General features: G+C 46.0%; 1 protein-coding gene across 1 annotated transcript in view; it reads right to left on the reverse strand.

Annotated features, from left to right (window-relative positions):
* LTBP3 (latent transforming growth factor beta binding protein 3) overlaps positions 1 to 14,155 on the reverse strand; it is a 41,162-nt gene that overhangs the window by 1,294 nt on the left and 25,713 nt on the right. The window contains exons 15-26 of the mRNA XM_083589721.1: positions 12,472 to 12,591; positions 11,097 to 11,219; positions 10,102 to 10,224; positions 8,872 to 8,991; positions 8,227 to 8,355; positions 7,894 to 8,055; positions 6,840 to 6,923; positions 4,906 to 5,034; positions 3,458 to 3,595; positions 2,193 to 2,333; positions 1,407 to 1,568; positions 752 to 829 (exon numbers count right to left, since the gene is read on the reverse strand). Of these exons, the coding sequence (XP_083445847.1) occupies positions 752 to 829; positions 1,407 to 1,568; positions 2,193 to 2,333; positions 3,458 to 3,595; positions 4,906 to 5,034; positions 6,840 to 6,923; positions 7,894 to 8,055; positions 8,227 to 8,355; positions 8,872 to 8,991; positions 10,102 to 10,224; positions 11,097 to 11,219; positions 12,472 to 12,591 (1,509 nt within the window). The remainder of the gene's footprint in view (positions 1 to 751; positions 830 to 1,406; positions 1,569 to 2,192; positions 2,334 to 3,457; positions 3,596 to 4,905; positions 5,035 to 6,839; positions 6,924 to 7,893; positions 8,056 to 8,226; positions 8,356 to 8,871; positions 8,992 to 10,101; positions 10,225 to 11,096; positions 11,220 to 12,471; positions 12,592 to 14,155) is intronic.

Consider the following 14,155-nt stretch of genomic DNA (forward strand, 5'->3'; position numbering starts at 1 on the left):
GGGTTTTTTTGGGAGGGGGAGAAGTAAAAAATGGCACATCCTTCACTTTATTTTGGCTCATTTTGTATTAGAAGAAGAAGAAGAAGAAGAAGTTGTGCATCTGATGGGTTACCCCGGCCACTCTGGGCAGCTTCCGGCAAAATATAAAAACACAATAAATCATCAAGCATTAAAAATTTCCCTATACAGGGCTGCCTTCAGATGTCTTCTAAGAGTCATGTAGTTGTTTATCTGTTTCCAGTCCCTCCTACTCCCCTAAGGGATAGCTGTTGCAGGCAGACAGACAGACAGACAGACTGACTGACTGCCCCTGAACACCACCCCTGTCTCCATTTATTTCATAAAATTTATATACCACTTGATTTAAAACACAAACTCAAAGCAGTTTACAAAAAGAATGAAACAATGAAATGATCAGTAAAACAAAAACAAGATCCAGTTAGAAGCAACTATTTGAAACATTCAAACAATAATTAAGACCAGTGATAAGATAAAAACCAGATTAAAACACATGCTAACGTGCTACATGTCTGGACAGGCTTGCCTAAATAAAAATGTTGGGCCCCCAAAAAAGTATGGTGACAGCGCCCACCTGAAGTCAATTGGCAGGGAGTTCCAAAGTGTGGTTGCTTCTGTACTAAAAGATCAATTTCTTACCAATGTGGAACGAAAATTATGTGTAACCCATAACAGTGCAAGTTCCGCAGATCGGAGTGGCTGAGTGGGCATAAGGCAATTTTAAAACTCTCACCTTTGTGCACCTTGCCAAACAAAGCGCTGAAGTCCCAAAATGAGTTGCTCTCGCTTGGAGTGGACTGGCAGTTAAGGCCTGGGGGAGAAACAAACACCACAGCAGTCCTCGTCACCTTGGGCCACACCTGCTCCTAAGTCACCCTCATAATGATAGGCAAAAAAAGTGGGCACAAGCGTTATAATTTACAGGCAAAGAGTGGGATATGCCAGGGCTCATAGCCTAGCCCCAAATGTGTAAGAGGGGGATGTGGAACAGTATGGAAGATATGGGTGCCACTGAGCACACACAGAGTGTTTTCCATCTTCCCACCAAAGAGGAGCTTTGGTGGGAAGATGGAAAGCACTCTGTGTGTGCTCAGTGGCACCCATATCTTCCATACTGTTCCACGTCCCCCATACTGAGAAGAGTTGGATTTGGCATATGAATTAAATCTCTTCACTCTCTGCATGCTCAGAGTCACTCTGCTTTTCAGGATTCCTGGGCCCAGACATTGCTAAAGGAAATAGTTTCACGCTGACACTCTGGGCTGCTTCAATAAACTTCCTGGTGTGTGGAGAGGTCAGACCCTCAATGCTCAAGGGCACTTTTCCCCTCAGCCAACTACCCCCATCTCCCACTCCTCCCTCCCCATGAACTCAGCGCTCACGGTTACCTGAGCCACGCAGTGGGCAGGCGTGGCAGTGGTAGCCCCAGCCTTTGCCGTAGCGGCAACAGCATTCCTCGTAGCTCAGCTGCTGGCCATTGAACGGAGAGGAGCACATCCCATCCTCCCCTCTCTGCTGCCAGCAGACGTCGCGAAGGTCGGTCACCCTGTCTGCGAAGTGGGGAGAGGAAAGGGTGGGGCAGCGTGAGGTTCAGTTCTGTTTGCGCACAGAGATTTTCTTGTTTTTTAGAAAAGTATTTCTATATATATTTTTTAATTAAATTTTCTGCTTTACAATTTAAAATACTCATTTAAACATCCTTAAAATATCAATGACTTCCTTTCTTCTCTTTCCATGGTTCATTTTGCACATGATTAATCCCTGCATATTTTACAAAACCTAAATCATTCAGTATTCCATTACGGCATCCATCAAAACTTATTTACACTGTTGAATTTATCTTAATGCTGCCAACGTTTTCAGATGTAGTTTCCCCCCATATATTCAATAAACGTTTTCCAATCTTCTCTAAACATATGTTCTTCTTGTTCTCTTATTCTATATGTTAAATCTGCAAGCTTTCAATGTTCTGTGGATTTCTGACTCTGCTGTTTTAGCAGATGCTAGTTTTACTTTGATTTGATCCCAATGCTCTTTAACATTGTTTTTTTTTTAAATTTTATGTCAGTGTTGTGTTTCATGGGTTTTTCTGTTTTTGTTCTTTAATCACATTGACCAAATAACTTTTTTGTTACTAGATGAGTATAAAAATACTGCAAATAAATAGAGCTGACCTGCTTGTGTCTCTGGGAGCTGGCACTCCTTGCCACTGGGGTCCAAGGTCAAGGGAGGCGGGCATTCACAGGAGAATGAGCCGATGGTGTTGGTGCAGTGCCCAAGTTTGCAGACCCTGGGGTCCTGGCATTCATCCAGATCTGCAGGCGACAACCAGGGAGCCAGCTGCCTACATGGGTCTCTTTATGCATGTCCCTGCTCCCAAGCCTATTCTGAACCCTACAGCCCACAAACCCCAATTGCTTGGTATTCTTGTTATCTTCCACCCTTCTGTTGCTACTGAGGTTTTGCCCTGTGAGAGGTCTTTTTTCCAGGCTCAAACTGGCAAAGCTAACTTCTTAACAAGGTGGCCTTTGAAATGGATTCCTTCAGCATAAGAAGAGCCTGCTGGATCAGGAGAATGGCTCATCTGGTCCAGCATCCTGTGCTCACAGTGGCCAATCCGGGGCTTGTAGGAAACCTACAAGCAGGTCCTAAGAACAAGAGCCCGCTCCTCCCCTGCGGTTTCCAGCAACTGGTATTCAAAAGCATTGCTGCCTCCACTGTGGAGGCAGAGAGACTGTGAAGGCCATTGATAGCCTGTCTGTTTGTCCGAATCCCCTTTTAAATCCACCCAAGTTGGTGGCTGTCACCTGCCTCCTGTGGGAGTGAGTTCCATGGTTTAACTATGTGATGCATGAAGAAGAGCTTTTTTTGGTCTGTCCTGAATCTTCCCACATTCAGCTTTTGTAGGCTGTCCGCGAGTTCTAGTGTTGTAAGCCAGGTGGGGGAAAAAACATTGCTCTATCCAAATTATATCTTTGCCGTGCATAGTTTTATAAAAGTCTGTCAGAGGGGTCAGCAAACCTTTTCAGCAGGGGGCCAGTCCACTGTCCCTCAGACCTTGTGGGGGGCCAAACTATATTTTTTCCGGGGGGGGGGGAATGAACGAATTCCTATGCCCCACAAATAACCCAGAGATGCATTTTAAATAAAAGGGCACATTCTACTCATGTAAAAACACGCTGATTCCCATACTGTCCGCGGGCTGGATTGAGAAGGCGACTGGGCTGGATCTGGCCCCCTGGCCTTAGTTTGCCTACCCATGGTCTATCATGTCACCTCTTAATTCACCTTTTCTCCAAACTAAGAACCCCCAAACACTGCATCCTGGGGCTTTCTTAAGAGCGTGCGGCAGTTAAAAACCAGCCTCAAACCTCCAGCTCAGAGGTCCACTGGGCAAACCAAGCGTGTGCTTTTCAAGAATGGAAGGGGTAAGACTCACCAACTTCACTGGCCGGTATGCACTTCTTACGGTTGGAGTCATAGGTGGTGGAGGCAGGGCAGGAGCAGCGGAAGCTCCCGCGCGTGTTCTCACAGTGCCCGTTGACGCAGTTCGACTCGTCCAAACACTCATCCACATCTAGGAGAGAGACAGGGTTGGAATTCAGGTCTTGCAGTTTCTGTATTCCACACACACTTAGCGAACTTTGCCTCAGAAGGCGAACAGTGGAAGGGCCCTGGCGGCAGGAGGCCTCAGTAGGGAAAGCACACCTCGGTTTAAGAACGCTTCCGGAACGAATTAAGTTCGTAGACCGAGGAACCACTGTATACAGTGGTATCTCGGGTTACAAACACCTCAGGTTACAAACACTTCAGGTTACAGATTCCACTAACCCAGAAGTAGTACCTCGGGTTAAGAAATTTACCTCAGGATGAGAACAGAAATCACTTGGTGGCAACAGTAGGAGGCCCCATTACTAAAGTGGTACCTCAGGTTAAGAACGGACCTCCAGAACGAATTAAGTTCGTAACCAGAGGTACCACTCTGTGTGTGTGTATCAAAAAGAATGGCAGTGCAGTTCTTGTGGGCGCAGATCATCCTACTTAGTGCGACTTTTTCCCTCTCCTCTCTAAAAAGTTGACACATGCAGGATATCTTGAGTGTTCAAGGCCTACCATTACGCCTTTTTAGCTTCCATACGCCCTTCACTACGAACCTTTGCCAAATCACACACTGCTTTCACAACGTGTTGCTTGTTTTCCGACAGATTTTTAAAAGCCAAGCTAGAAACAATCCAATCCGAATAACGTTATCGTACCAGCTGTCGGCCATGCTAAATCCAAATAAAAAATAAATGCGAGCAAAAGGGGTTCCTTTCTAGAAACAGTTATATGCCTTTTAAAACAAAACACAGTGTTTCTTGAAAAGGTGTAGCAACACAAATCTAAATATTGCTGTCTTTAAAAAAAATGAAAGCACGCCTGCTAAAGTTGCATGCTTACCTGCCTATCATTATTAATTAATGTCAAAATACGCAAGGCGAAATACTACAATGAAATATAACTATCAACAAAACCAGAAACCCAAGCACAGGCTGAGATAAGATAGATAGACCAAGGGTATGATTCAGTATAAGGCATGAGCGTAGCCGGGGGGGGCAGCTGCCCCCCTCTAGATCAAGTAAAACAATAGAAATACTTAACTAACTGACCAATCACATCGATTCTGCCTAACAAAAGTCCTCCCAACAAAAATCCTGGCTACACCCATGGTATAAGGTGTTTTTATGCTTTGGGTGATAGGTTGTCACCCACAGGACACACACACAAAAATAGACTAGAATTGCCATATTTCCAAAAGTGGAAATCCGGATACAGTTGTTGGGGGATTTTTTGGGGACGGACCCCCCCCCAATGGAGTCCCCCATCATTTTTTGCCCTCTTGCCTACCGACACATTCCAAGAGGTTTGCATCGTAGTAGAAGCCTTGCTTGCAGTAACATTCGTAGCCAGGCTGAGTGTTGACACACTTCCCTTCTTTGCAGATCTCCTCCCCAAATAAGGCGCATTCATCAATGTCTGCAATGAAAAGGGAGGAGGGGCTGTTAATCCAGGGAAATCTCACCCACCAGCAAATCAAGGCATCATTCCTGTGGGGCTCAAATGCAACCTTCCTCGGCGCATGTGCTAACAGTGGCTGCTGGGAGTTATAGCGCAAAACCTCTGGAGGGCGCCAGGTTGGGGAAGGGCGTGCGGCAAATGAAACCCTAAAATTCTCCATATCGTTAGGAGAATTTGAATTTCGTCAGAGCCGGACCACCCGTGAGGCGAGGTGAAGCAGCTGCCTCAGGCGGCACACACGTTATAAAATGCAAAGGAAAGCCGTAGACATCCAGATCATCACCATTTCAGTAAATGTGAAGGATATATAACCATTTAAGCAGCACCTGACAGTTAGGTGTAATTCTGAATATCCGAAAGTTTGAGCTGGATGGTTGTGGAGAGAAAGTTTCACTATTTTGGATTGATTGATTGATTATTAAAAAATGTGTTGTTTGTATGTTTGTTTTTATAATGTGATTCAGACTTGGACACCAGCCAGGAAACCCTGTTATGGAGCAATCAGCACATATAAATTATGCAGCTGCTGAGGTCAGGAGAGCAAAGTATCTATGAGGACACAGTAATGTCAAAGCAGACAGTGCAATTATAGGTCTGCTCAGAAGTAAGTCCTACTGTTTTAGTGGCACTTACTCAGAGGTGACTATGGGACTGCAGCTTGCCTATGTTATAAAGAGGGAAGGCAAACATGATACTATGTTCCTAATACTGTACAGTGGAAACCATTTACTGAATATTGGGTGAACAGGGCAGATACATTGAAGGGGGATGGGGGTGAATGTCTAACCTGTGGACCTCATTAGACCACCAGGTGTCTGAATTTGGCCCACAAAACCATATTGGGCAAACCATGCCCAATATCAGGGACAGAGATCTGTGATCTCTTTATGTTGGAGAGAAAGGTTTGGAAGAGAGCCTTACTCTCTCGTAACAGTTAGCACAGTGGTGATAGCTACCAAGCCCATTAAAACTTAGATTTTACATCTGCCCTCATCCACCTTTGAACAAACATTTCCCACAAAAATACTTAGGCTAGGAATATATTTTAGACATGTAAGCTTTGCAAATGAGTGAAGATTTTACTCACAGAGTTTAGGAAGTTACAAATCTCCATCCGTTAGCGGTAAAATAAAGAAGAAAAAGGTTCCAAAAGACTTAAAAAGAAATAACTTGGTTCCCTTACACACACACAAAAATAATGCAGAAGATGCAGGCTGTAAAAATCTCGTAGAGAGATTTTTCATTCATGTGTTTTTTTCTTCAGCTGGGAGCCATGGAGTGGAGCCACTGAGTGGAGCAACAGGAAGAGCACTCACCCCTTTGTTCATTGGGCTCCACTCCTGGCACTCAAGAGCCTTCCTTGCATCTTGACCCCACATCTCTCCACCCAGACAAGTAAGAGGTTTCCTCAGTGTCCAAGAAAACATTCTAAACGCACATGAGGAAGGTGTCAGGGGGAGGGTGTAGTCTGGGGAGAATCCCAAAGGCCAGACAGAGGGGCCTGGAGGGTCACTTTTAGCCCTGGGCCTGAGTTGCCATGCCCCTGGGTTGAACAAATCTTTGGAGTAGAGACTCAAATCATCCCTGATCAGGGGCTCTGCTGGCTGGGTCTGCTGGGAGCCAGAGTCACACAGCATCTGAGAGTCACAGGTATGGGCAAGGTGGGCCACCCAGCGAAAAGAACAACACACACACACACACACACACACACACACACACACACACACAGCATCTCTTTGTATGTCATGGCTCAAAAGACTCACCACGATGTGCTGGGATGCCATAGTTGAGGATGGTGTCATCCAGAATGAAGCCTTTGCCATCCGGGCAGAGAGTATGGAACTCAACTATGTGGAGTGAGGAGAAAGGAGAAAGATATATATAAAGCTGGTAATAAATAACCATCAGCCTAAAGGTACAGGCTCCAAGGGCCACCCACTCTGCAACATTTCCTGCTTGGGAGGATTTATCCCTTGCTGGCAGTTTGGAGATTTTCTGCTATCCTAAGAAGGCCTATTTTGCACCATTTCTCCTTCAAGAACAGCACTGTCTGCTCCGGCAGGCAGTAGCTCCAGGAAGGTGTTGGGCAGAGAAAAGAGCATTTTCTTTTGACAATCAAATAGCAAATATTCTTTATGTAAAGACAACTTTTTTCTTTCATGACTTGGACTTGGGTACTTAATTCATATGCACTTATTCTACCTGCCTATTGCATGGTTTTGTTTTCATTTTCACCTGCTGTTGTAACTGCTGTACTTTAAAAAAGAAAGAAAAAGGGAAAAACAGAGTTGTTTCCAAGAGCTGCTGCTACCTGATGCTTTTCCCTGGAGATGTTGGGGGTCTTCTGCAGCTGAAGTGGATACCCCAACGCTGAGCTAAGGGAACCCTTCTCTGCTAAAAGCTGGTCCGCTGAGGAACAGTACAAGGAAACAGAGAAGTATAAAGGCTGCATCGTACCAATTCTGATCCAATTAGCTCAGTATTGTCTACACCAGGCATGGCCAAACTTGGCCCTCCAACTGTTTTGGGATTACAATTCCCATCATCCCTGACCACTGGTCCTGTTAGCCAGGGATGATGGGAGTTGTAGTCCCAAAACAGCTGGAGGGCCAAGTTTGGCCATGCCTGGTCTACACTGACTGGCAATAGCTCTCCAAACTTTCATAGTGTGAGTCTTTCGCAGACCTGCAAAGCCCTGCTCTACCACTGAGCTATGGTTCTTGCCCTGTATTTGAAGGTGACAGGAGGAGCTGTCACCATCACTTATCAAGATCTCTTAACGAAACACCCTCCATGCAGTTGTCCCCTCAGACTTACTAGAATTGAGCACAGGGCAAGGGTAGATTTCGCAATGGTCTCCCCAGCCTGCTCCAAGCGAACAGCAGCACTCCTGGCGGGTAATGTTGGTGGCGAGGACACTGTCGCAGAAGACGGTGTCATCAAAGTTCAGGTAGCACTCCTTTTTGTTGTGTGGCAGCTCTGAGGGGAAAGAGAGGGAGAGAAAAGTCGCTCGCTTCCACACAAGAAAGAATCATCGCCTCTTTCAGGCCTGCCGGCTTCTCACCCACCATGACTGAGGCGCTTGGTGAAAGAAAAAGCTCTCCCCCCACACCCAGTGCTCTCGCCACCCCCCTCATGTGTCATGCTCACCCTCACAGCTCTGTTGGTCTTCAGAAGGAGCAAATCCATCGTCACAGACACACACGAAGGACCCCTCGGTGTTTTCGCAGGCCCCGTGCGGCTGGCAGAGGTCAAGGTCTTTCGCACACTCGTCAACATCTGGGGAGGCAATGCCACGCTTGTTGGTGGTGCAGGCGCAAGTTGCTCAGGGACACAAGAACCTGGACCCTCAGAAATCAACTCTCCCCCCCCCACTCGCCCCGTTCCAAGCCCACTGCTGGCAAGGTGTGTTGTGTAAGTATAATTATTTAATTCACACTGAATTGGAGAATGCCTATGTGTATTGCTGAAAGGGTTTAACTGGAAGATTCCACTGAAGCTCTCTAAGCACCTGGATGAGTTGGTAACTGTTGTTCTCTGTCACATGCCTGGCTTAGATCACATTAAAGAAATAGGGTTAAACTCTTTGCATGTGTCAGGCTGTGGGTCTCCATTTTTGTGTGTGAGTGAGTCTTTCTCTGATGGCCACAGAGAGGAGGTGTAAATGGGTCTCTACAAAAGTGAACAGAACTCCAGGGAAAATGGAGGCTGTAAAGGGGTCAGTTTTTTTATGCATCCAGTTGCTTCAAGCTCTGCAGTATTAATATCTGCAATAAGGTGAACTGCCTCACTCACCTTGGCACTTCCGACCACCTTCCAACTGGTAGCCAGCCCGGCACAGGCACTGGTAAGAGCCCAAGGTGTTCAGGCACTCGCCACCAACACAGGCTGCCGGGAAGTCGCACTCATTCAGGTCTGCAGGGACAGGAGGAAAGGAGAAGGTACTTGCCTGGAAAACCTGGAAAACCCACCCTTTCTCCCAGGCCTAAGAGGCTGGCTGTGGTTCGTCAGAATGAAAAAGAGCATGGTACCTGCTCAACGGCATTGTTCTCGCCTCTGTGTTAAGTATAATTGTTTAATTGACACTGAAATGGAGAATGCCTTTGTGTATTGCTGAAAAGGTTTGCCATGGGGAAATTCCACTGGAGTGTACTAAGCTCTCAAAGCACCTTGATGGGTTGATAATTAACTGTTGTTATTCTCTGCTAGCTAACACTGGGAGTGTTTAACTTTATATCACATGTGAGCTGTTGAATTGCAAATTTGCCATTTTGGAAGGGTGGTAGAGTCTTTGTTCCCAGGCTCTGAGGGAGTAAATGTATGTCAAAGAGTCTCCTGAAAGAAGAGAAAACAGCTCCAGACAAAATGGAGGCTGTAAGGAAAGAGACAGACCTTTGCTTATAGGCCTGTTTGGAATTATCTTTTATTTCTAAGATGCTGAGCCTGTGCTGGACAGCACAAGATCTTGCCTGGAATTGTTTGCATGCATCTTTGAAGTTTTTGTCCTGTTCTGAAGAAAGTTGTGCGAGTAAAGTTTTAAAATAATACCTGATGGGTCTCAACAATGTTTCATTCCAAAAGGAGTCAGCTTTTATGCATCCAGTCACTTCAAGCTGCACAATATTAATATCTGCAATACTCTAGTACTACTTTTTGTGCTTGACAGCTGAGCTGCGGGACTGAACATGCATTCCAGGCCTCAGTCCTCCTGGCCATTAGTGGGGATTGGAAACACACACACACAAGCAAACCTCTTCATAAGCAAACCTCTCCCCTCATTCTCAGGAGAGAATACACAGCCAAAGAATCCCATCTCTAACCTTCAGAAGCATGGTTCATTGTGTTTGAAAACAGAGGGAGAGGAGGGTCTCAAGCCTGTGATGCAGGGAGGACGGCTTCAGCTCCTCAGGCACTCTGCACATGCTCAAAGGAGCTACTTCCTTATGCTCCTCCTCAGGGTCGCAGGTGGAATCCAAAACTAGTCCAATAATCCAAGCCAAAAACAAGATCCCAGGCCGCTCTCACCTTCACAGCGTGGCTCATCCTTCACAGCCTGGAAACCCACGGGGCACTGGCACTTGAAGGATCCCAGGGTGTTCACACAGGAACCGTAGGTACAGAGAGACCCATTCTCACATTCGTTGATATCTGCATGGAGAGAAACAAATCAGCCCACTTTTTCGGTGTTTCCGCCTCGCTCAGCCTTCTCCCAGCCTTCCAGATGTTGTGGGACTACAACTCCCATCAGCCCAGTGTTCTTAGGGATGAAGGAAGTTGTAGTCCAACAGTACCTGGGAGTGCCAATGATTCCCCATCTCTGGCCTAGTCAAGATTGGAAGGAAGTCCTTTCCTGGACAGGAACATTGCTTTTATGACATTTTTTATCCCACCCACCCTGTAGCCAAGGGAAGCATACATGGTTCCCCTGCTTCTCCCTCCACCTTATTCTCACAACAGCCCTGTGAAGTTGGCTAGGCTGAGAAATAGTGACTGGCCCAAGGTTACAAACTGAGTTTCATAGCTGACAAGAGGTTCGAACTAGAGGTCTATGTTATGAACCACCCTGTGATCCCTCTCCCCTCCTGTGCTTTCTAGCAGCTGGTATTCAAAATCACTACTGCCTCTGACTGTGGCAAGAATAGCTGTTGTGGTTATTAGCTGGTGAAATCCTTGAATTTGTCCAATCCTCTTTTAAAGCCATCCAAGCTGTTGGCCATCACTGTCTCTGGTGGAAGTGAGCTCCACAGTCTGCGTGAAGACGGACTTTTTTAAACTGTCCTGAATCTCCCAATATTCTGCTTCATTAGACATCTATGAGAATTCCTGGGCTATTCAAAAATGGTGCTCTGTGAACAGATCATTAGGGTGGGACCCAAGATTTGTGGCACTAAATCTGCTTGGGTGACCATCTTGGCCTCCCCCTTGTCATTGGCTGTGCTGCTGTGACATCACAGAAACCAGCCTGTACAGGTTCCCTCCCACCAGGAAGCTCCGTGCACCAGGGAGGTGTGGGGAATTACCAAGACAGCTGTGGGAATCGGGTGCGGGGACAAATCCGTCGTCACAGATGCAGAGGAAGGAACCGTCAACATTCTTACACCGGCCGTGTTTACAGAGCGTGCTCTCGGCGCATTCATTCACATCTGCAGGGAGAGTAACCCAGGGAGCTTCACTTCTTGTGCCCTGAGCAACGGAAGGAGAGCTCTGCTGGAGGGCTTTGTGAGGACGGAATGGTGCTTCTTTAGTCTGATTATTTATGTCTTTTATACACCACCTTTCTTCAGAAGACCGAAAGTGTCAGGGACTGTGCTGAAGAGGGCTGCACTGAGGAGGAATGGTGGGAACCTATCCCTGCTCCTGATCAGGATCCTGAATCTTCCCAGGAGCAGTGCGACAGTATAGATTTGGAACAGTGGTTTGCAGAGGGACATAGTTCAGAAGACAGAAGTTGTGAAGTACTGGGTAGTGAAGAGCTAGGAGAAGAAGAACTGGGAGAGAGAGAGTTAACAGACTCCCTTTAACTGAAAGATGTCCATCCGCTCAGCGCAAGGTCAAGGAGAGCAGATAAGGTGGCAGCACAGAAAGCACAGTGGTTGTGAGATCAGGTTGCAAGATGCGGTAGTGATGTGAGTGACTAGTGGGGAAGTGGGTGGAACCGTTAATTGGGAGCACCTTCATTCCTAGGAATGGATTCTTGGTTCTCTCGCTGTGATCATTAAAATCTCTAACTGGTAAGAGACTCCTTTCACTTTGTTCTGCTTATCTACTGCCGAAGAGGGGAGAAAGCAGAGTCCCTGAAGCCTGATAAAAAGGCAGTATACAGCACAAATGTCACTTCACAGTATCTAGGGCTGAACGACAGATCGTCCAAAACTGGTTTCAAGCCCATATCACATGGCTGTCAACTTTTCCCGGTTTTTAAGGGAAATTCCCTTATTCCGAATAGGATTCCTCGCAAGAAAAGGGAAAAGTTGACAGCTATGCCATATCATGATATCGGTTTCGTAACTTCTGACCTGGTGTGTGTGTGTGCTATGCAAAAATCACAACGCAGGAAATAAAAAGGAAACCAGCCCATGCCTCTACATAGCTCCATCCTTATTTCAGACATTGTGATATATTGGTATATTGGGATGGTTAGCTAGTGATATATTGCCCAGATATCGCCCAACCCTAATATCTATCCAACGTAAAAATCTAAATGATTATACGAATGCAATTATAATACTATGAACTACATGATAAAATATACGGATTCTCGTCATGGCAACAGCATCAAAAATAAAGCAGGGGGAAATCAGCAGCAAGGTTTCCAAACCAGGGCTGGCCTGCCCATGATAAAAAGAGGCTGAGCCCAGCAAAGCCTTAAGGCAGGGCTCAGGCCTTGCTTCTTACCTCCACACACACCATTTCGACCCCGGAAGCCTGGCGGGCAGGGGCTGCATTTGTAGCTGCCAGGCCGGTTTTCACACTTCCCATCGGGGCATGTTCCAGGGTCAAGACACTCATCAATATCTGGAAAGGAAACAGGGTTTATTTGTTTGTCTGTGGATTTTATTTTTTATCAATGTAGCCCAAATAACAAAATAGAGGTTCATGAGAAAAACCCATAAAAACTCAACACAACCAAACCCAGGTTGGCACGAGAAGTCACGTTAACAAACAGAAACAATAAAGCTGATTATCTTAGGTGCTTGCCACAACATGCTGTACAGACAGATAAGTCGAGAGTACCATCACCATAAGAAAGGAAAGAGCGAGAAGTGTGGCGCAGATGACTTACAAGAGATGCAGAATAAACCCCTAGCTGAAACCATCTGAGGAACAAGGAGTACCAAGGCTGCATCTACACAGCTATGAAAAAATGCAGCTCTGAAAATGATTTTTAAAAAACCATTTTATAGCTCAACATGGAAAATTTCATTCAGTTCTGATTTCAGCTCTACAGCGCCATCTAGTGTCACAGTGTTACAACACATTTATAACTTTCTTTTTTACTAATGAAGCTGAGTTCCAATAATAAAAAGCTGCATATTAAGTCAAGGAAAATTTTCAATCAATTAGATGTTACTTATCCCAAATTTATTGAGAGTCTTGTGGAAGAGGCAAATGTAAAGTTTTTGGGTTTTGTTTTTTTTCCGTAAAATTCCTCCAAAATGAGACAAAAGAGGTAGCCTTTGTTTTTCCTGTCAGAAAACAAGGGCACCAGGTGAGTTTTTCAGGTAATGCAATTTTCCATGTTAGTCCACCATAATGAGGCAGGAACGATGGTTGTAATTAAAAACAAGATTGCAAGGAAAGAAGGGACACCAGAGGGAAACTGGAAGTGGTGAGAAGCAATTAAGAGGGCAGAACAATGCAACAACAACAATAATAATATTATAATAATTTATTATTTATACCCCACACATCTGGCTGGGTTTCCCCAGCCACTCTGGGCAGCTCCCAACAGAACACCAATAACAATAATAAAAAGCGACAACATCAAACATTAAAAACTTGCCTAAACAGGGCTGCCTTCAGATGTCTTCTAAAAGTCAAATAGCTGTTTATTTCCTTGACATCTGAAGGGAGGGCGTTCCACAGGGCAGGCGCCGCTACTGAGAAGGCCCTCTGCCTGGTTCAACAAAGTGAACCCAGGCCTATGCTTTGGCTCTAAATTGCCATGCAACCAAGTTACTGTCTACACCAGTCCCAGCAAATGGAAACCTACAGAAAGACTCTTAAATAATTTCGTGGAAGTCAGCCTCCTCGGCCTTCCCACCCCTCTCTAAGGCTCCTCCACTCCAGGGTTCCCCCCCCCCCACAGTCTCAAGCTGCTAATCTCTGTCCTGCTTTTTTCATTTCTTTGTGCGTGCTCAAGAGACCAGAGGGGAGGGAGCTGGTCACACCAGGAGGGGGAGACTCCCTGGACTCTTCCACAGCCTACCTCATCAGCTCTCTGCCACAGTATTTTCCTGTTCACTAAACCCTGTTGCCTCTTCAGCTTCTGACCCCTCCTCATCCCAGTCTGCTACCTCTGACCTCTCCTCAGTGTCCCACCACGAGCCTCCTGTCTCTGAGCCATTTTCCCCAGGGG

This window comes from Podarcis filfolensis (assembly GCF_964270895.1).
Source record: "Podarcis filfolensis genome assembly, chromosome: 16".
Classification (NCBI taxonomy): Eukaryota; Metazoa; Chordata; class Lepidosauria; order Squamata; family Lacertidae; genus Podarcis; species Podarcis filfolensis.